At 41.5% G+C, this 23,194-nt stretch overlaps 1 protein-coding gene and 1 long non-coding RNA gene across 2 annotated transcripts; one reads left to right on the forward strand and one right to left on the reverse strand.

Annotated features, from left to right (window-relative positions):
• The first annotated feature begins 2,932 nt into the window (after positions 1–2,932).
• LOC311435124 lies at positions 2,933–11,458 on the forward strand. Its single transcript, XR_014691948.1, has 3 exons — positions 2,933–4,961; positions 6,937–7,041; positions 8,429–11,458. It is a non-coding gene; the product is annotated as an uncharacterized lncRNA (long non-coding RNA).
• On the reverse strand, positions 10,690–16,534 carry FAM89A (family with sequence similarity 89 member A). Its single transcript, XM_084515774.1, has 2 exons — positions 16,243–16,534; positions 10,690–12,697 (listed from the first exon to the last, which is right to left on the reverse strand). Exons 1-2 carry the CDS (start codon positions 16,492–16,494, stop codon positions 12,539–12,541), a joined length of 411 nt encoding a protein of 136 aa, XP_084371900.1. The 5' UTR covers positions 16,495–16,534; the 3' UTR covers positions 10,690–12,538.
• Between the last annotated feature and the right edge of the window lie 6,660 nt (positions 16,535–23,194).

The following is a 23,194-nucleotide window of genomic DNA, read 5'->3' on the forward strand; positions in this document are numbered from 1 at the left end:
CTATGGTTTTTCTTCAGAAAAGTTGCTGGTAACCTTATTATCTCGGTGGTTTGCACCCCATCCTTGAAAACACACTCCTACAAACAGAATTACCAATTATACAGAGATAAACAGAATTACATGCTGTGAACAGGAAGGGGTATGCCTCAGCAGGGATTCTCCCTTGATTCTGCAATAGTGCACGTTGTTCTAGGTTTTGCTGGTGAGGAAAAGGCTACTACTACCCTCGTGACCTCATTCAAGTATAGACAAGTAAGTCTTTTCTTACACAACAAGTCCTGTTTCTGGCATACAAGCTGCCATTTGTTAAGCCAGTCTTCACAAAGTTGAAAGTATAATATCACATCTGCACTGGAAAACTATTAGCAGCTGATTTCTCTTAAAACAAGAAAGCTTTTGTTTTTCAGGAACTTGTGTGCTTTTGCAGTCCGTCAGCTCTCACCCAAGTGGAGAATGTTAAGCACCACAGTGCCATCTGGAGTTGAAGAGTGAAGCACTATTGTTTCTAAAAACTGGAAGGAGCATCAACACACTTTTCATCTTATTTTTTTGAAAATCACTAATTCAAGCTTCTGAAAGTATTACTCATTTTCAGTTTGGAGACGTGTTAAAATGAGCTTAGTGATCAAAATCAGCCCACAAAATAATTGTTTCATAACTTGTATAAAAGTCCATTCTCTGTTCCACCAGGAAAGCTATGAAATGCAAATTATTTTAGTGTGGCATCATCCTGTTTAAGACAAACAGTCATGCAAACTAAGATTATTTTGAGTAGTCTCACTGATTTTAGAGAAAATCCTTGTGGTAAAAGGCATAGTGAATGCATGCCTTCACTGCTAAAAATCAATAGGAATTTTGACACTGGATTAATTTGAAACCCAAGTTGCTGCAGTTAGACTTTGCAGGAAGGAGTATATGACAAGATTCCTGAATTCTCTTCTGGCTCTTTTAAAATGCTGACCTTCTTAGCCTTTCCAATAATGCTTACTATATTACTTACTAGAAAGAAGATCTGAATTTGAGGAGCTTTGTAAAATCTTTTTCCTAAATATGATCTGTGGTCCTAAATTTGCAAAGCTCTTTTGAGCACTGTATAAATAAATGGCAGGCCTGGAAAGTGCCTAGGAAATACTGCCAATTATGTTTTATTTGCTCCTCAATAGGATTAGAGATACTTTTTTTTTTTTCCTTGGAAAAACTGTGGTTTAAATTCCTTCACATAATATGAGTGTGAACTTGTATAGTTTGTATATATGCTGGCTGCTGGAGAAATAAATCCAGATGCCTCCCATAATTTTTTTATAATCTGCAACTGTAATTCTGAATACATTTTTAGGCAAAAGAATTGTCCATAATATGCACAGAAGTGCATGGCACAGCTATCTGAGCACAACAGTAGGGGTCTGTATCCTCATTCTGGATATGAGACAGTGCTGCTGTGACCTTGAGCAAGTCATGTACATATCTCCATGAAATGACTGTACCTCCACCACCACAGGATTTGGGAGAGGATTAATTTGTTGATGTCTGCTTAAAAAGATGAAAAGCATTAAGTCCTCTCAGCTGCAGTCAACACCATGTATGTCAGACATGGAAACAGAGATGCCAGGGGGCAGAGAATGTGAATATCAAAGTTGATGTGTTTAAAGAATTCTTCTTTGTTATGTCAAGGGAAGTTTTAATTCTGACCCTTGCTGGCCTACAGTTCTATAACATAAATATCTGTAGACTTTTAGGGGTATATACAGCAAATCATGAATCCCTTATCGTGAATTTTAAGTTATTACAGCTGCTACGTGTGCCAAAATAAAACTGAAATTAGTTAAGAAAATTGGAGGGGTGGGAGCTGGCACCTTAACTGATCTTACTTTCAGCTATCTGAAAGGAGAATTTAGGTATCCTGTTTTATTTGACAGTATGAGACTTTGAGGTAGAAAGCACAGGTATGTCTTTCATAAAAATGTTTTTTTGAAAAACATATTCGTAATTACTAATATCTTTTCAGTAAATGACTCCATTAACATTGCACAAATTTATACAAGAAAGCAAAATGTCAACACAGAAGCACTTGTACTCACCTTGCATTTTCTTCTTAGGACTGCTAATTCCCTGCTTGTAAGCAGCCATGGTTATTACCTTTACAGTGATTTCCTGCCCCACATGCCTGTAGCCCATCTGATGCTGTCATTCCTGCATCACTCCCAAACTTTGATCCCTTCTTTGGTCTCTCACTTCACTTTCAGTGCAAGGGTTTGGTTCTTACCTTCAAAGCCACAGGTGTATCATGTCTTGGCTACAGCAGAGATAGCATCTCTTTCTCTCTGTACAAGTACAGCATTCTTTTGATCAACAGAAATCAAAAGCCAACAATAATGTAATAATAACTAGGAAGAAGAGAGCACACACTGCATAATGAAGTGCCACATACCAGAATCAGGAAAAATGGTTTGGACTTTGCAGGATTGAGAGCAAAAGTAAATATATCAATTTGAGTACACTCCTTATCATCTTTTTCAGCATCAAAGATCTCTGTTTCTCTGAGGACAATTCTTCTTTGCAGTGTGGAAGAGACAGGCGAGTTGCACAGCTAGGAAACCATAACCCATCTCTTACTCATTCTGTCCTGGGAGAGAGCAATATGACAGTAAGACAGTGCTGATCATTGAAGTATTTGTTCAGAAAGGGCAGACAGATAAGTCAAAATCTTTGCTAGGGAAAAACAAATGATTTTTGCTAGGAATGAATGCAATGGTTCCTTACATATACATTTCCTTACATAAGCACATGAAGAGACTAGTTTTAATGAAAACTCAATTCTGTTCAAATTTTGTTTTATACTGCTTCCATTTTAAGATTTTATTTTTTTTTCCCAAAAAAAACTTTCCTACTCAATTGAACTGTGGAATTTATCTAAATCATATGTGTGCACGTATACACAAAGAGAGATAGGGAAGGTCCATCGATCATCTTCTTACAGCCTGTGCATTTTCTGCCTTAGTATTAAATTGTGTAACTTCTATCTATGCCACCTTGCAGATATGACCTCAGCTGCACCATGTGAAGGTTCTTCATGGAAAGAAAATGCCACCTGGGAGGAAGGCACCTTATCCTCACAACAGTTTGACTATGCAACAATAACAGATTGTATCATTAAGAAAAAAGTCCCTGATAAAGCAGCATGAAAAATGTATATAGATCAGTTCTGCCTTCTCACTGTTACTCATCTGTTTTCATTTTAAAAAAATGCCGTCATGGTGATGCTAATCTAATTCAGCTGCAGGAGCTCTTTGATAGGAAGTTCAGAGAGGTTTTTTAATCCTCTACATTATGTCCTGATAGAGGACAGCAAAACAGGAAGTTCTCATGCACAGATCCTTCCTCTTTCTAAAGGCTGCGTGGAAGATAGCCATCTGCAATTTCATGCCATTATACAGAAAAGTGCTGGCTCCTCTAAACTCCTCGCAACAGCTGTTCCTGAGCACTTGGCTCTTTGTCCTGAGCTGGCAGCTGGCTCTGCCACTGTCAGGGAGGGAAGAGATCTGTTTTCACAGAATCAGATAGGGCTAAAAGTGAACTCAGAGATCATCTGGTCCTTCATCCAGCCATGAGGCTGGACTGGCACTCTGGACAGATGTTTTGGCTGGCAGCCGGAGATCCTGCCTCAGAGGAGCCAAAGTTCAGCTGTCTTTCCTAAATTAAGAGACCTGCTGGATTTTGCTATGTGCAGCAACAGTTTGATGTCCTGTTGTTCTTCAGCTTTTAAACCTGGACTTACTTATTGTGAAGATGGTGGCTTGATCTCTTAGCTATGCAGCATCCTCTATTTTTATTCTCCTGGTTGCATGCTTCAAAAACTCTGCTGCCCCCTGCAACAGCCTTGCTGAGCCAGGTACATTAAAATCCATCAGATTCCTTAGCTGTAGAACTGCAAAGTGTAAAGGACTTTAAATAAGGCAGTCTGTACCTCTTCAAATCTACTACAGACTTCTCATCGGGACTAACACATTGGCTTACACACAGTTAAGTTTAAACAAAAATATGATCGCTGCCTGCAAACTCAAGTATTTAATTCAGAAGGCAATGAAAGAATGGGTGAATTGAGATCTCTGTTCTTGAATAATAAATGCATCTGTACAAACACCCATTTAATTTGTAAAATAAGTTGTCATCTGAATTTCTACAGTCAGCACAGTTTTAAACAGACTCTTACAAAGTAGCGTATGCAGTAATAGCGAGATATGCTTGGCTTCTCTAATGCTGATTGACATATTTTGTCTCTCCACACCTGCATTTAAAGGCATAGAAAAGAGTTTTATTCTCTGTGAGAAGTTATATTGAAACACTAGAACAATTCTCCATTTGCAACAGAAACAGAAAGGACTTTCTGAATGACTGGCTAGTGATAAGTGGCACAGGGAAAAAAAGTCCCATTGTATAATCATATAAAGCACTAAAGACAAGACAAATCTATTTACATATGAAAACTCAGACCTCAAGCAAATCCTACAGAAAAGAACATGAGGCAAGATAAAAGAAATGCATAAAACAGATAGGAGAATTCCTTTCCCCCCTAGAGATTACCACAAATTTCTACCTCACTCATTTATCATTAAATTTTAATCCTTTATGCAAGCGCAACGACTGTCCCCAAAATACACTAGAGCTTTGTTCATAAATGTCTTTCCTCCGCTAAAAATGCCCAGAAAGAAAGGTATAAATGATATACTGAATAGGTGCTACATATTCTGTTTCTCTCTGCAGGAATAATATATGGTGTGATTGAATGTATTTATGGAAATCCTTCGCCAACTTGAGCAGTGTGGCTAAGTCAGTCAGAAAAAGCAAGGGTAATTGGAAGATATCAGCAAAGAATCTGCATGATTTGTACAATAATAAAGAGAAGAACAAAGGAATATCAAGACCCTTAGAATATGGATGTGCCGTGTTCAAAACACAGAAAGGTAACAAGTGATAACAGGATTTGGGTATGTTTGTACTATGAGAAATGAATTTTCATCCTAACAATGTACTATTTCTCTCTCAGCTCATTCTGATAAAATGTCCTTCCCCTATACCAAACAAGTGTTTAAATCTTTAGGTAGTTTACTTTTTGTGCAATGCAACACAGAAAAAAATAATTTTATTCCATGATACGTGTATGAGCAGCCTATGATGGTATTTAGTAGTAATACAAGTGACACATGTGGTCCTGTTTAAGCTTGTACTTCTATAGAGAACGTTGCCTCATTTCTTAGTAATTCACGCCTGTATGCAATGCTTGAACTTTCCAATATCTTAAGCAACCAGAATGAAATTGTAGGCTCTGGGGGCTTTCAGTACAAATAATTGGTGCTACAGTACCTTCTTAAATTCCGGATTGAGTTAACTGAAGACACCGTAAAGGGTTGAGGTTAGAGGAAAAAATAAATAACAAAATTTACTGTCTGCGTGGTACAGGTGCTTCTGTAAGTGAGGTAATGACCTTACTATGTTGCCCTTTTGTAAATGATTTAAGAGGTTGTGCTGTTTGACGAGTCAGAACAGTTTAAGCAATAGCTACCAGGACGCAGACAGGCACCTTTATTGTTTGTGACAGTGCTTGGTATCCTGAGCCAAAATGAGCTCTCAAACTATTACTCATGTGTCTAGCCAGATAATCACAGGGAAGTTTCTGACCCATGGAAGAAATGCTTGTGATTTCTGAAGGAGAGAGTGTTTGGCGCTGCGAGAACAACTGAAATACTTCTGCTAGCACCAATTTAAGGCAGCGGTTTGGCACCCAGCCAAACTCTACACCCTTACACTTCCAAACAGCAACCTACGGAGTCTGCTCTGGTTGCATCTATAAAATTGTAATAATCCACAACTTGCAGGTGATTTCTCCTCTCACTTTAAATTGAGGAAATCTCAAAAAATTATGTTATCTTAAAGACATTATCTTAATACTGCTGCAGCATCAATGCATTTAAAACCATGGCAAAAGTTCAGTGAAGAGTTGAAGCAGTCACACACCCGTGTATTTCAAAAGGTTTTGTCTCTTTAAATTACATACCAGCCTTATCTGAAAAATGTAAATTCTATTGCTAACAGCACATTCCTCTGAAATCAGATGTGGGCTCGATTACTCAATGTTGGTTGTTTCCACATTCATCTAATGAATTTTCCTGAATAGGAAGGATGAAAGGAAGCCAAAAAAGTCAGAGCAACAGACTTGTGCAGTGAATATTCATCCCCTCCAAAATAACCCTGTCATTTAAACACAAACAGCCAAATTTACTGCTGGTGATCTGAAGTGAGAACTCCTTTCTTATGAAACCATCACTTTCTTATGAAGTTTAATTGCCCTGCAAGTTGCAGGCGCCAGTCCAGCACAAATCGAGACTCACCTACAGTTCTAATCTATTACATCTGCCCTTAAGCAAATATACATTGTGGGCCATGTCTGCTCTTCCAGACAATCTGATCTGGGGATAACTTATCACTGCATGCAAACCATGTGTACAGATTTCACAGATTCTTTCAACCTCGGAATACCAAAGAAGCCAGCCCTTTGCAACAGACCCTACGCGTTTGCAGAGCTGATTACAGGGTTACAGTAGCTAGGAAGCCAGTTGGAACAGCTTGTTAGGAAGCTTTACCACTTAGCATAGCACATGGAGCATTAAAACTCACCAAAAAATGTTCAAATTAATGTAAAGATGGCTTTGTAAATAAGACAGAGCTGTAGTTCATACGTATGCATATATATATAAAATAAAATAGTTATTTCTTGAGGTCACGCAGTGTTGTCTAGAGTTAAATTTACAAGATTCAAATAAACCAACAAATATAATGGACAGAAAATATACACATGAGGAGTTGTTTTCTCAGAAAGTGTACGTACTATATGAAAAGGAATATGAACCTGAAACTGCTGTGGTGATGTGTTCTCTGCAGGCAGACGTCAAGAAAACAGGAGTAAATTCTTTCGGAATGGCTCAAAGACACAAAGCTGCACATTGGACAAGAAAACATACCTGTTGGTAGGAATCCCTTTGGCAGGTACACACCTATGAATCCACCCATTTCATACTTGTCACCAGCAGTCAGCTGAATGACAGATCGGGGAAATTAGTTCCCCTTGCCCTCAGAGCAATCTAACTCCTTAAAGACAATTAATGGTTTTAGTTAGACAGCAAGGCAAGTAAAATGCATTCTTTCCAGTTACGCAAATCTATGCATCTGCAACAAATGACTTTGACGTTAGAAATCCATGACAAGCAAGTAGTGCATACCCAGATTTTAAAGTCTTTTGGAAAACAATGAAACATCCCTCAAGCTGCGAGCAGCAGAGCTAGTGAAACACGGGACCTTCAACAACTTGTGTCCTGGGTACTCGGCATCTCCTTCCAAACTGAACTTACCTCTGTCCTCTGAAAGCACTCGTATTCTTCACCACAACACTCACACCTCCCAACACCCCATTTAGTCCAAAAGGCAATATCTGAGTTCTCCCCTAAGCCTCTTCCCCCGTGCAACATACCCAGTTCTCACCCACGCTAACAGACGCACTGAAGTCTCTCGCCTCCTTCCCACACCACCTACATTTATTTTGCCTGGCAGGCAAAACTAGGGAAGACACAGCAGGCACGGAGGCTGCTGTAGAGCTTTTGCTTTTTGGCTGCTGGTGACCATAAAGAAAGGAAAAGGTGAGTTTTACCTGTGATTCTGGCAGCCGAAGCACCAGCAAGCCTCTCTCCTCTACCAGCTGCTAATTTTTACAGTTTCTAGAAAGAGAGCAACTTTGCAAATTTTATCCAGTCAGATTTAGTTTATTAGCAATAAAAAATAAAATAAAAATGACGTAAAATGCAGGGACAGAGTCATTACATAAGCTGTGTTCCCTGAGGAAGTAGACTAAATGCACAGCAAAGCCTTCAGTAACTAAATAGACACTGAGTGGATTAATTGTTAACTTTTTATAGAGATTCTGGGAGTTTTGCCATTCTCTTTGTTACATTTACAAATTTGCAAACCGAATTCTTTACAACGAAATATAAACAATTTTTTAAAAATCAACATATTTTAGAAGACCATCTAAGACAGTTTGGTTAACTATAATTAGGAACTTAAGTATTATTTGCAAAAATAGTAATTTTGGATAATCATTCTTCCCATCTTTTGATTTCATGACTATACTAGATTTTGGATTACTTTTGTATTAAGAACTCAGCTTTAGAAAGCACCTGAAAGATGAGTCCAAGCTATCTGTAAACAGAGAGTGCGACTTTGTTCCGCCTTTATTGGAAAACTTCTGTGAACACTTTATTTTTTTCTTTTTTACAAGTTAATGGAATGATCATCTATGGCAAGTTTTGATGCATTACAATGTAGCACCTTTGAAAATACTTGGGCTGTTTATTTGAATACCTCTTGTATGTTAGCACAGGTGGTTGGAGATACCATGCAGCTCTTTCAGTTGTGGAAACAAACGATGCTGAGCTGCAGTTCTGATTTCAGGAAGAGATCGTCGCTTCCAATTCCATCCCATCAAAATCAACAGGACTGATGGTGAACCCACCAGGACTTGAAGCTAGACCTAAACGCCCATCCCTTAATGCTGTTAGAGCATCATCCATCTATTTTTGTATGACGCTTGCGTTGCTGAGCAGAGCACATCTTCTGAAAAGATTTTTCTCTCTTTGCAGACTCAGAGCATTTCAAAACAACTAGACTGTGATTTAATTACAACTGGTATGACTCTGCAGTTGTCACAGCAATAAAATGAATGCATGTTGTTCAAAAGCCTTCAAACAGCTAGCACAGACCTAGTAACTCCCTATTTCTAACCACTGTACTCCACTGGTAGGCGTGCTGGAAAATGACTAGTGAAGACTTAACGATGGTAGATTACCAGTGGTGGTTAAGGGATGGTTACAATTACCTTTTTAACCACTTCACTAAGTTTTCCATCTCTGAGCAGCAGGAAATTGTCCCTATTTTCTTGAAAGCCTGTCTTTTCCATCTCTTAACGCCGTGTTGGCTAAGCTGACTGTGCTGTGTGGGACTGCCAGTGGCATGGTATTCACATGGTACAAAGCCATGTATCTGAACAGTCTGAAACAGAAGAATCTTCCCTGCATTAGCTACTTCTCTTATGTGCTCAGAAACATCTGTGAAGCCTTCCTTTGGCCGAGGTCTCCCATCTGCCCCACAGACCCAGCGCCCTTCCTCTCACCACGATTCCTGCATGCAGCACAGCTTAGTCTGGTGGGAGAGCATGCTCGTACCATGTTACGGGCACAGTGAGGCAGACACACAGCTGTGCTGAAGGAAGGAGACAGAAGAATCAAGAGGTATGTTGTACGCTCCATGATTGTGTAGTTGACTAAACATTAACACTCATTCACTTTACTGGAAGGGAGATACCACTGTGAGTCAGTTCTGGACTCCTTCAGTAAGTACTCAGCAACATATAATTCATTTTCCTTGCTTAAACAGAAGCTGTCCCCATTTTACTACTGCAGTGGTATACTAGCTGTGGACTCAGCCCTTTTCTAGAATAAACCAACTGCTAATAAGGCCATAGAGTCTTTACAGAAAACAAATTAAATCAACTGCGTTGGTTCCAGCTTCATTCATACTTCCTGACAAAGAAAGGAAGAAAACTATAAAGGTATTAGAGTCCAGCAATACAGAAAAAGTTTCAAGAGTTTCTTGTGTTATATCCTTAAAAGGTTGTATGTAATTTAAAGTGGAATTGCAGAGGGAAAATGGGAAGTGTTATTACCGGTACGTGTTTTGGACTGAGAGCAGCAAGCATTTGTAGTAACACAGCTTATTCTATCATGCACATAACTAAACTCTGACTCGGAGCTGCATGTAACCATTACTCAGTATTTAAGCTGTATTTTCCCACCAAGCATCTGTCTCTCAAATCAATTTCCCTACCTCATGTTGTTATAATGTGGTGAAGAGATGCAGCTCAGCAGCCAAAACACCAGGCAGAGAAATATGACTCCGCAACAATTGTTTACTGACTTAAATTTATTGTTTTCAAAACTTTTCACTAGCTAGCCAGTCTCCACTGTGTTTGAATTTGGCTTCAGAACACAAACCATGACTTCTCTCCCATGTAAGGTAGTCTTAAAAGGAAGAAGGTGCTGAAAACTTAACAAGTTGGAATAATCCACCCTTTTTCCAGTGTAAATAATGTTGTGGAATAAAGCCTTCAGACTTCTATGCTTCTCTTAATACAGTGAATATCAGCCAAACATTCCACATTCCCTACCTCACAAGCATGAGGCATTAAAAATAAAATAAATAAAATTAAAAAACATTTATTTACCTTGACAATCTAAAGTTTCATTTATACAAGAAAAAAAAATACTGTGAATTTCTCTCAAGACCATTCTCAGCAGTGGGACTGCTCATGAATTGCACTGTGTATGGATTTGTAAATCATTTTTAATTCTTGTGGAGACAGATTTCCTATGCTTAATTCAAAGTAAGTAAAACACAAAACAGAAGTAGGAAATTCCCACTCCAAATACAGACAGACAGAACCTTTTCCATTCTAATTTAAAAACAGCTTGCTTCACTGCAGAGGTCATGACTAGTGATAGGCTGTTTTGTTTTTTGTGGGAAGCAGGGAGCAGACAACAACAGTTCAGATTTAAATAATAAATTAAAATGCACACGACATTAAAATGTTATGCTAAGCATCATGCTTTTATTTTTTTTTTTTTTTTTTGGAAAGAGCAAGAAAATAGCAGTATTTCAACAGACTAGAAAAAGCCTCATATAAATACCAAAAGCACAGCAAATTATATTCAAAACGGATACATTCCTAGGTCAAAGCATGAAGTTGTACGCTTGTGTGTCTGTGTATGCACACACATTTTAAATGTAGCCATTTGGATTATTTGTGTTTGCCTTTTCATTTTAGTTTTGTGAGTGAAGTAATTAGACCAGAATTAACAACAACAAAAAAATCCAACCATTTTCACAGACTAGTTTAAGAGCTTAAGCACATACACAATTACAACACAGTCTTTACTCTTGTGGCCATTAATTTCTACTAAAAGAAGCCAGTTTTAGAGAGAATACACAAAAACTCCACCCTGGAAGTCTCTTTGCTTTTATCACTGCAACATCCTAGCATTTGCTGAAAACTAAGAGAGGAGCTACCCCAGAATTTGTCTCCAATTCTTTCTGTAAACTGTATGCATGCCAGACATAAACCATGCAAAAACCCTTTGAGATTAAAGCCCTTAATTATTAGCTTGTGTCAAGATTCAGGCACTGTGATTTACAGCAATCTTTAAAATGAAGGTTAGAAATGAAAAAAATCGCTTTGGGAGCTGATTTTATTTAAAACAGAGTTGGGGGAAGAGCAAAATTGTGGCAACTCATATATTCCAAGCTAATGAAGCATTACAGATACACACTACGAAATTAAAAAAAAAAACACAACTGAGTGCTTTAGTAAGTTCTGAAAACAAAAATAAGTTATACTTCAAAGAACAAGTTAGTATAAAAAGTTTTAACGTATGCAAAGTATGTGCTCAAAATACTTATTCTGCATTTTTAAAAAGAGCTGTAGTCTACCTTACAGAAACAAAGTTCACCCAGTATAAAATATTGCAATTTGTCCCATTTTGTCATATGAGAGGTTTCCTTATTCTTCATATGATCGAGAACACTTGCACAAGAGTTCACGTTATTTCCAAGCCACACAGTGGCAGACAAACTATGTTTGAGTCGGTGCTTTTACTACCCAGTGTAGCAAAAGCTAAGCAAACCATTTGAGAACAGAGTTTAGCAGGTCAAAGAACTGTGTTTATGCGAGAAATCCAGACAATAGTATAAAAGTTAATGCCAAGTGGCAGTACCAAGAAAGTGAATTAGATCAACAGGAAAAAAAACTGCTGATAGCATTCACTGTCACACGTACAGCTTGTAAGCTCGGTATAAGGAAAAGTCAAAATTAGCTTAAGAAGAAAAAAATTAAACTGTGTAAACAATCCACCCAGTACAAAACTGGATGCAGCTGATAAGAGCAGAACTAGCTTAACAGAGCTGAGGATGTGAGTGCATCCAGATACCTGTTCAAAATGCATTTATCAATACTGTTGACAAAAAAAAAAAGAAATAAATCACAGCTATTTACACCACAGCGGAGGCTTCCCTCCCCCCCCTTAAGGAGTTATTACAACTCAGGAAGTCACTGCTGTCTTCTATGGTCAAAATTCCAGTTATAAGCTACCGATATTCGTAAGTTGAAAACACCCACCTTGCAAATTAAACTGAAAACTCTTGTCAAACATGCTTGAGAACTCTTCAAAAGTTATAGTACAGCACTTTGCTCAAGTGGTATTTGCATGAGTAACTTGTACTGACAGCCTGTTAAAATAAGTGAATTTAACACCAGTTGGGGTAGCTGGGTGTTCCTCCTCAGGAAGAGAGATCCGTAGAGATTCCAGTCATTCTTCGTGATGTGTAGTACAGGGAGAGAAGGACAAAGGAACCTAGGCCAGCCTGGAGATTAGTCTTCTTTCTAGAAGTATTCCTCCTCTTCATCAAAAAAGCCATTTTCCATAGCATACGTGCAGTCTGCGTTAGAGTCAGCTTGGCAGGCACCTTTGTATTCTTGAATGGACTCATAGAGGGAGTAGAGCTGACACAGTAACGACATATCTAGCTGCCGAAGGCCAACCTGATGGGAGAGGAGCAGGAGAGAAAGAAAAACAAAAACCAACCAAAAAAACACCATTATTACAAGTTCAATTTCATTGGCAGCATAATGCTTTTACTGCAACAATGCCAAAGACACACTTTTCCAGTACCACCACACCACGTACAGACGTATCTTTCATACGTCTATCTGCTTTTGTTTAAAACTGCCTGGATAAAGATTTGCAAATGCAGCTCTGACGAGTGTCCCACTTCATGGTGAGGTCTCTCTCTACTCAGTTTTCTTTTCTATACTGACATACACAGGCAGCTGACGTGTTTGCCTCGACAAGGCTCACTGTCTAACACAATACAGCACGCCACTTGAAGGCAGCAACACTAAAGCTGAATCAGATAAAAACACTCGGCAGGTTTGCAAGCAGTGACGTGTGTCTTTGTGTGCTACTCAAGAGTCCTTTTGGTACTCCCAGAGTTTGACGTACACGGGCTTGCTTTGTAATGAAGACCCTAATATTTTGTGTCCCCCAGATTTCTAAAATATCAGCTCCAGGTCTAATTAAAGACTTGGAGCAACAGCAAAGGAAGTTACCTTGTGGTCTGCATCTGTATTTCAGGCATAAATGTGTACATTACAATGAAAAGTAAAATAAAGCTAGTCATTTAACTTGAAGTGGTTTCCCTCTGTGGCAGCAGAACAGAGAGTTCCTTTGACATTTTCACCTACGCAGGCAAGATCAAATTAAGTGTAGGTTCCCTCTTGCAGTAAATTTAAACCTCTACCCAAAATAACGTTTTTCAACAAGCAGCTGTTATGCCTAAATTTTAGAATAGGAAGTGTTAAGCTAACAGGCTATACCAAGACACATTTTCGTAAAGTTTTGCATGTTTTTTTTTGCTATAATTTGTATTTGAAGATGAGGAAAAAACTTAGCCTTTACTGCAGCCTCGCAGCCAGGTTGCGTGTTACACAGAATGAGAATTCTTCTCCAAAACCTTTCCTTACGTGTTTAAATTCTAAGAAGTACATCCAGCACATGAGAAAACCACAAGGGGTTAATATGAAGATCTTTCTCTGGCATTCCTCAGGTCCCTACCAGCCTGAATTATCCTATGAGCTCCTTTTTCTAAAGGTGGTAAGAGGGAAAACAAGCATCACACACAATGCCACTCCAACTTAGATAGGATACAGTGTCTTTCAGAGCCAATGTGCATTACCTGGTCAGGCCAGGAAGCCCAGACATCATGTCTCCTACAAACCAGACCATTAATGCTTTCATGCCTTTTAGGCCAAGACTTGGAGCAAGCTCAGGAATGTTATGCTAGTGGCCAGCAGATTACAGATGTGCCTTTCAATACCCTCAGATCAACACTGCTCTTCTTCCCCATCTCCATTTTTTTAAAAATTTATTTATAGAACACTACTGCCTGCTTTCTCTCTCCTCGTTTAAGCAAACAGTCTGCAGTAAGCAAAGAAACAAAATTCACTTAGTGGTGTCTTCTGAGTCTTCCTGTATTCTGCAAGAGGAAAACAGCACCTGGGCAAATCCCCTTTGGCAGAAATTTGTTAAAAAAAAAAAACAAAAACAAAAACAAAACAAGAAAGACTACAAAAGGGAAAACGAAAAGGAGGTATTTGTACCATATCCAGGCCCCTCCATCTATTCAAGTCCTACTGAGGTAATTTCTTCAGAGGTGTTAAGCTAATGAATGTTTACCTGCCCAAGAATAAAGTCTGAACGTCAGCCTTTATGGCTGGCAGTTAAAGGGGTTTGGCTTGCCCCATCTAAACAAACTGCTCACCTCAGGTAAGAAAGAACTCTGTGAAGCTGGGCTTAAAACTATTACTTGTAAACATCCGAAAGATTAAGCAAGCTTGCATCAGCGCTGAGGGCCAAGGCTGTGGTGAGGAATTTTTCAAAGAGGGATTAGGAATAAAGGGAATGGGTCGAGCAAGGAAATTCAACCTGGAGACAGAAGAGAGATTCCAGATGCAAGATCTTTGTCTCCGAAGGAATGCACGAGAATTTCCTTCTTGGTGAAGCACTCCAGTGAAGAACAATTAATTCTACACCTAACTCTAATCTCAGAGCCAGACATTGCTCAGCAGAATTAATTTAGCAGGCCTTAACACCCATAGCTGTCACCAGCATCAAGAACTCAAACACGAACAGTAGATCTGCTGAGAAAGAAACACAGCGTCTAGCTCTTCACAACTTTCAGGTACAATCTTGAAGGTAGCAAAAGCCCAAAGAAACGTCTGGGCTTACTAGCACAAGCATGAAGTTTTCAATCCCAGTCAGGCTGACTCTGACTCAGGTTTCCTCACAGCACCTACCAGGCAACCCACTGCACACTCCCCTGCTGTCGACTCTTTTCCTCATGATCCAGTCCCCCCGCAAAGCATCTAAATCTAACACCTTCCCATCTTAAAAAACCCACACAGAGGATCTTGCAGGGGAAGATGCTGCTATGCATAGCTTCTCCATTTGGTGCTGAATTTTTGGGGTAAGCTCATTACCCAGTTGTAATGCTATCTTTGACTGGTGCGAGGAAGAGCGTTCAACATAAATAATAACGTGCTGTTACCCGCTTGATGAAAGACGGGCTATTAGGATGTGAGTCTCTCTCTAATTTGTACGGGCCACAAAAAAGCACACCTGGAACTGCAGAGACTGTTGCTTGAACGCCTTTGATGTGTTTGGAGGCAAAGTGTTTTTTTTCTTCAGAAGGGTTTTATCAAGTTATCATCAAGGATAACTGAGTATCAAAGGGGAATGCGGGTGTCAAATGACTTTAACCAGCATCTCGTTTGATTTTCCATTAGGAAAAATAAATTAGACTTTTTATAAGAGCTACCTTTGCTTTTTCAGGTAGGATTATGATGAGTAGGATCATATTTTTGTGTTCCTTTATTAGACTATAGGGAAAAAAACAAACTGGGGTGGACGGCCACTTGTGCTGCCTGTGCTCCAGCACAATTTTAGGGCTGTCTAAAACTTTATCTGAATTACTTGTTGGCGGCAGACTAAGGCTGCACATCCTTCTGAAGCTACACAAAGGTTTCTCAACAGTATCTCACGTTCAAAGCATGTTTTTTTTGGCATGGTTAGGAATAAAAAGGCCTTGGAAAGGGCAGATTTTAGCCGTCCCGTGCCTTGTTTGGGAGCACAGGGCGCGTACCGCCCGTCGCTTGTTAGTCACTGCAGCCGCACCTGGCACAAGCCACCCCAACCCGCCTTTAATCGCTGGTTCAGGAGGAGCTCTGCCTCTCTCACGGCTCTACGGACCCAAAACAAAGCCCGAAGAAGAGCCCTGCCGGGGCTTGCTGCCCCTGGACGGGGCGGGACGGGCGCTAACCCCCAATAGCGCTGGGGGGGGCGCCCCGCTCCCATGGCCGCCGCCGCGCACCCCGCAGCCGGGCACCCTCGGGAGGGGGCACAAAGCCTCTCCCCGGGCTCAGCGAAGGGGACAAAGCCCCGGAGGCCGAGCCCTGGCCCAGACAGGCCTCGGCCTCCCGGAGGCCGCGACGCGGCTCCCCCCCGCCCCCCTGCCCCCGCCGCCCCTCACCATCTCCTTGCGGAGCAGGGCCAGCGCCGCGTCCAGGTTGGGAGGCTTGGGGGGCCGCGGCGAGCCCCGGCCGCCGCCGCTCAGCTCGTCCTGGATGCGGGACTTCTGCGCGTACAGCCGCTCCAGGTCCCGCCAGCGCCCGCCCTGGCCGCCGCCGCCGGAGGAGGAGGAGTTGAGCAGCCCGCTCAGGCTCTTGGGCAGCGGCGGCAGCCCCGAGCCGCCGCCGGGACCCGGCAGCCCCGGCCCGCTCATGCTGCGGCGGCGGCCAGCGGCGAGCGGCGACGGGAAGGGCCGGCCCGGCTCCGCGCCGGGGAGGCACCGCCCGCTGCCCGCCCCGCCTACTGGGCCGGGCTGTACTGAGCCGTACCGGGCCGTGCTGTGCTGTACCGAGCCCTGCCGGGCTGTACCGAGCCCTGCCGAGCTGTACCGGGCCGTGCCGTGCTGGCGGCGCCGCCTGCAGCGCGCAGCAGGTGCCTCCCGTAGCGCTGCCCGCGGCAATTAGCGCCGCCGCCTCGTTAGCGCAGGCCCCGGGCGGTGGGGGCAGCCCTGGGGTCGGGCAGCTCTCGGCCAGACCTTTGTGGTTTTCCTCCCCCCCCGTCTGTCCCTATCTGTCCGTGCAAACCCCTGAGGGGCCCCCCTCCGGAGGCTGCTGAGCACTCGTGGCAGTTTGGGGTCGGCAGCCTAACCTGCGCGCAATGGCAAGGCAAGAGGGGTTTTGAAAGCTAAATATTGAGCAGTAAAAAGCTTCCTGACTTCATATTGAATAGTTAAACGCTTCTTGACTTTATACAGAGCAGATGCTTCCGTATTGTATATACCCCACCTTACCTCTGACAGCCTCCCTGCCTGCCAGAAGGACCTTTGCCTTTGTGCAACAGCTGGAGACCGAAAAACCAAACCCAAAGCAGTTTGGTAAAGGTGGAGCTCTGGGAGCACACCGCCATGGCCCAGCCAGACTGCTAGGAGCAGATGGTTAGAGGTGTAGTCCTGTTGCCACAACCTCGCTTTGTTTGTGCAATATTTTGTTCAAATAAAGCCCTACCACATACAGTGGTTTTTAATATCTGTATTATGGAGTTGCAGTGGAGTTAAGCCTCCACACCGTTTTGTGTTTTGTTCGCAGATTCATGTGGCTTTTTCCTGATTTCATTCTCATCAACCCCCCTGACAATTGTTTTAAACTGGCTTACGGTGGAGGAATCTTTTTCCAATCCTTATTTGTATTTATGTGCTACTTCGGGGATTGGTTTTTAAGATGATCTGCTCTTCATTTTAATGCTTTGTACATTAGAGTCAAGAGGATTTTTATTTTCCATTTGTCATGTTGTGACTTCTGCCCCAGCTGATTGTGAAAAATGAAATAGTGCTGTTAGCATTTATAACACTGAACGCATTTCAGACCATTCCTGTTGTAGATTAAAAGCATTAAGAAAGCCCTTGTCCTTGCAGGCTAAATGTGTCTGACAGCAAAAATATTGATTCAGTTTGCTGACAATGTAGGCACATTATTATCTTCCTGCTTTCTATAAGCAAATATAGCTTATTTATTTGCATCCCTTCCAATCCCTTCATCCTTTTTTTTTTTTTTTTTTTTTTTTTTTTTTCCAGATGACAGCTATTTGGAAAAGCTCATGAATATTCTTATTTTATCTAGACCGGCTTATCATAATTATTTTTTTCAGCTTGCCTGATCCCATTAGATTATAAGTGCATTTTTTTCACACTCAGGGCCTTTAGGCACCTTATTGCCATATCATTACTATTAACAATCTTTATGCTGGCTTGCTGTTTAACTTTGTCAACCGAAAAGTCAAAAAATTTACTTTCTGGGTTCTCATCTCTCAGATGGCAACCTTACCTAGCCTTTGTTCATATTAAACAAGGACATGAAGCTGTTAAGAGAGTGCCCAAAGAAGGGCTGCAAAGATGGTGAAGGGCCTGGAGGGCACGATGCCTGAGGAGCCCCTGAGGTCCCTTGGTTTGCTCAGCCCCGAGCAGCGCAGGCTGAGGGGAGGCCTCATGGCGGCCTGCAGCTCCCTCAGGAGGGGAGGGGAGCGGAGGGGCAGGCGCTGAGCTCTGCTCTCTGGGGACAGCGACAGGACCCGAGGGGATGGCATGGAGCTGGGGCAGGGGAGGGTCAGGCTGGGGGTTAGGGAAAGGGTCTGCACCCAGAGGGGGTGGTCGGCACTGGGACAGGTCCCCAGGGCAGTGGTCATGGCACCGAGCCTGAAGGAGTTCAAGGAGTGTCTGGACAATGCTCTCAGACGTATGGGTTGATTTTTGGGTGGTCCTGTGTGGAGGCAGGAGTTGGACTCAGTGATCCTTGTGGGTCCCTTCCAGTTTGGGATATTCTGTGATTCTAAGTTCTTAGCTAGCCTTTAAAATCTAAACCAACTTCTTTATTTAGTCTGACCTAGTTATAACACGGTGACAATAGAAGCTGGAGTCTTTCACAGTTGTCCGTTGTGCTTTTGTGAAACATGCTTTCTTTAGCTGTATAAATCTCTTAGTCTGTGCTATTTCCTAGGACCAAGATGCAGAAATGTTACTCACAATTGTCCTTTGTTAAGGATACAACCTTAAAAAAGAAAACACATTAAATATACATCATGTAGTTTGTGTCATAAAGAACTAGGAAGTGTCAGAATAGAGGCCATTTCCTCATGCAAATGCATTATGGTATATCTTTAATTTTATATTCTTATGTGTTTTGTTTTTTTTTCCTTTCCTCATTCATTATGAGAATAGACGATACTCGTGTATCATTTATACCTCATTTCTAATACTCTTCTTTCTGGATGTGGTGATATATATTCACTATAGAGCACGTTGGATTGATAAATTATGAGGGTTTCCTGCAGCCTTTCCTATAATGCTCTCCCCTGTAATAACTGACTTATCTACAAACGCTGATGAATTCTTCTTTATGACACCCCTGTGATAGCAGATGGTATTATTATTTGTTCTGTGGATAGGGAACCAGGACACAGAGCTGAAGGTAGGTCACGGTAAAACATGTTTACTAATTTTAAGTGCCTACTTTGTGATTCTTAGGGATGATTTTCCTTAGAACATAAAGCTTTTTGCAGCAGTTCAACGTGTACTGTAGCAACCCCAAAATGTCTTTATGGCACCTTTAATTGAATGTTATCCCACCCTTCTGACAGAAGGACGTGAACCTCAACTTTAAGCTACCCTGTGCAGGGCAGCACCTTTGCTCTAAGCCTTTGCAGTGATGTGGCTAAGGTCACATTTTGTCCACTGTGCTGCAGGGGTATCTTAAACTTGCCAAACAAGATGCACCAGAGCTCATCTGTCACTGCCATTGGCATTTTTAAGTCCTGTTTGTTTGCAAGATGTCTCTCATTGGGTCAACTTGCAGCCATGACTGCTTGTAAATGACAGGTCAGGATCCAGATATCACGAACTAGGCGTATGGAAGACAAATTAATAATTAGTGACGCGTGGTTTACTCTCCCATTTCCTCCTGCAGTCAGAATGCCTTGAATATACTCTATTTCTCATGAGGCCTCTGGTTTTCATCACTGATGTGGAGGAACAGAGATCAGATGATGCTGTTCTGTGATGCTCTGGGAATGCTACAGATTTTGGTCCTTTGGCTAAGAGAATGTAGAAGTTGCTGGGCATAATTCACACATGATACACAGCTCCACATAGTGGCATAGCCAAGCAGAAATGAGATTTTCAGCCAAAGATTGTTCAATTCTTAGGTGTCATAAAACCACATCAAAAAGTGTTTTTAAATAAAACTGTAAAGAGTCCCAATTTTGATACTTGTTGCTGTTTTTTTCACCAGTTCCTGCCCTTGCAAGAACCCTGTCCGAACCAATGACTGCTAGTTATGATCTCTGACCCCTTAGTTCCTACACCTGCCTTTTGCTTTTGTCCCTCTTTCAACAGCTGCCACACATGCACTCTTGCTGCTGCCTTCCTCAGCTGTTCTTTAATATGTAACTCTGCCCTTTATTCTTCTGTAGAAAAGTCAGACTGCTAGCTCTTCCTTTTTTTATAGAGAACTAGAAAAGCAAACTTTTGACAGCAGGAGGATATATATATATAGGGATATATAAATATAGGGACTGGTGTGTAGAGGTTTGTGAGTGTAGATGAGTAACAATTTCTCCACTGAAAGCATCTGCCAGCCAGCAATAATACGCACGTAGGTCCATTTCTCCTTTTTGTTCACAAATAGCAGCTACTCCAACCAGAGCTCTGTCCTCTCTCTCTCTCCTTTTCACAATGAGGATGATAGGGATTTTTGAAATAATTTATGCCCAGCAGAAAGCAGTAAGAAGCAGTATGAAAATCCAAAGGCTGGGTGCATATGGCAAATAGCCAGTTAAATTTCTGTAATCACTACAGGTCTAATTCCTCTCTCAAACTGTTTTGCTTTTCTTTCTTTGTTTCACATTTTAATCTGTTAGCAAATGCTACTGGTTTGTGTTGTGGAGAGAAGAGACACAATCGAAGTCTGTACTTCCATATCAGAAATTCTGGCTTAGGATTATAGAAGGATCATACTCAGGATAAACATTGACTTGACCTGATAGTAAAATTGATGGGAGTTAAGATAACCGACCATTTATTTTCCTGATGATGCCAAAATCTGGCTTGTTCATGTCTCTGTTTAACCTTAGATCAAACTATAAATCTTCTCCATAGTACATCACTGTGCTCTGCAACACCGGTTTTAAAATCTCCTGTGTCCTCTCACTTCATTAAATCAGATGTAACAGTATCAGTCTATTCTTCCTACCTCTCCAGTCTCATGGATTCTTCCCCATTATGTTAGCTAGCAGAAAAGAGAGTTGTCATTTAGACCCCACCAAAATCATATTGCTGCAACACCCTCCTCTTCAGAACGAAGCTTCTTTCTGTTGTAATTAACAAAGAAAGTCATTTTAGGATTTCATATCAGCTGGTAAAAGCAAATCCACCAAAATGAAATGAGAAACAATACTATGTTGTAGGAATTAATCATTCCAGTATTATGTGGAAATTCATAGGCATAAAAGAACACGACAGAGTTTTGTGAGATAATTATGCAATAGACGAGCCTCATGCCCACAGCCCTCAACGGCATTGAACATCTTCCCTTAGTCTCCTTCTGCATCAAAAATACAAAAGGAACTAAGGACTTCAAAGGGCCTTTTGATTTTTTTTCCCCCCATGCTTCCTAAGAGCTCAGTGTAGTTCTGATAAGCTTTGGGCTGAATCATTTGCCTCTCCAAAATGATGGCTTGAGCGGGCCTTTATTACTGCTGCTCCAGCGTTGGGTTCAGTTTGTTAGCCTCCCAACAACAGGTTGCTTGCTCCTGACTTCCAGTAACAGCTTTCCAGAATCTGATTACTGAAAGTAGATAGCCAGGGGATCAGAGCTACAGGCTTTGAGGGTATTTGTCTTATTATCCCAGTGACACTGAGCAGACTCTTTCCTTCAGTGAGACCTGCATCGGGGTCAAACCCTGAGGATGCTGCCTAAGCCGTGCCGAGGTCATTTGAGGTAAAAATGATGGGAGGTCTAAATCTGCAGGCAAAATTGCAGGGCAGAAATGAAGTGCTGCTGAAAAGGGATGCCTGCTGATGTGCACAAGTAGTAAGAATGATTTGTGCTTACGGATTGCAGAATATTGCAGATTCTCTAGCAGTTTGATATCTGCCTTGCAGTATTTTTGAGTGGGGAGCCGTAGTCAATCACTTCTAAAAAGAATTATTTCTCTGCAAGGCGTTCAATTGTAACCAAACATGGAAGTTTCTGTATATTACCATGTTCAACTAATGTTAATAAACATAATTTCTTGCTTCTTTCTTCTGCATTCTCCCTTAATAAATCTACAGGTGACATTTTTTTCCAGGTTGAATGCAAAAATCTGTGAGATAACATATTTCCGTGAGATGGATGCAGGTTACACTGTTCAGAAGATAAACACTCTTCAGCCGTGTATAGCTATAATGTTTGCTCTTAAGGAGGGGTAATTTTATACTCAGACATACCTGTGTTCCTGAAAAACGACCTTCCTCTTCCACCAGTGCAAGCAGACAGACTAGTGCTGAATAATTAAAGGCAAAACTGAGGCCATAAAAAAAAAATACATATCCTTCAGTTGAGCCAGGCCAAATTCCATTAGCACCTAGCACCTCCTGCCTGTGCTGGAGTACTGCCTGGTGGTGAAAACAGCCTGCACGTCTGTGCAAGCTCTTGGAAGGGGAGAGTGATGAGCAGATGTCAGTGGTTGCTCTACCTCCCAGCAGCTCAAGTTGCACAGGGTTCATGAGGCCAAAGTGCACGCCTGAGAACAAAATCTGGTTGCTGAATCGCGGCTGCGACAAAGCCTGCGGTCAGGTATCCTTCCATATACCCAGATCTCTTTGTCTATTACTGAGATAGGTCAAGGACAGTAATTTAACAGTGCATAACATTATTTCTAAATAGTTTAGAGGAGAAAAGTACTCTTTGTAATTGAAAGTTCATTTAGGTAGATAGAATGTAATTACCTGGCACACTTAGAGGAGCAAAGCTATTGTGAGTCTCTGATGAAAACTGTCATCAGTTATTTAATGGCCAACAAGTGATTAGAATTTTTGTTTCATATTTCATACGAGAACAGCACATTCAGCAGCCCAGTGACCCCTGAATTCAGTGCAGGGGCACTCAGCAATTACTGACTCAGAGGCAGATGTTCTGCTAGCTGAGTTATGTTCATTGCCTCTTGCAGCATTTGAGTACGTGGCACCCAAACAGCAACAAGACCGAGCCTTAGTTAGTATGGGAAATCAACTTTTGTAATGGTAGAGGCGAAGGAATAACTTTGAAATATAACCAGCATTTAAAACTGAAATATATTCCGTACAGCAAACATAAAGCTTGAAAATAACTTCTTGGCTTGAGTACCTGCGATACCAGATTTTTACCCGAAGTGAACCTGTCAGA

The sequence above is a fragment of the Aythya ferina genome (assembly GCF_964211825.1).
Source record: "Aythya ferina genome assembly, chromosome: 3".
Lineage (NCBI taxonomy): Eukaryota > Metazoa > Chordata > Aves > Anseriformes > Anatidae > Aythya > Aythya ferina.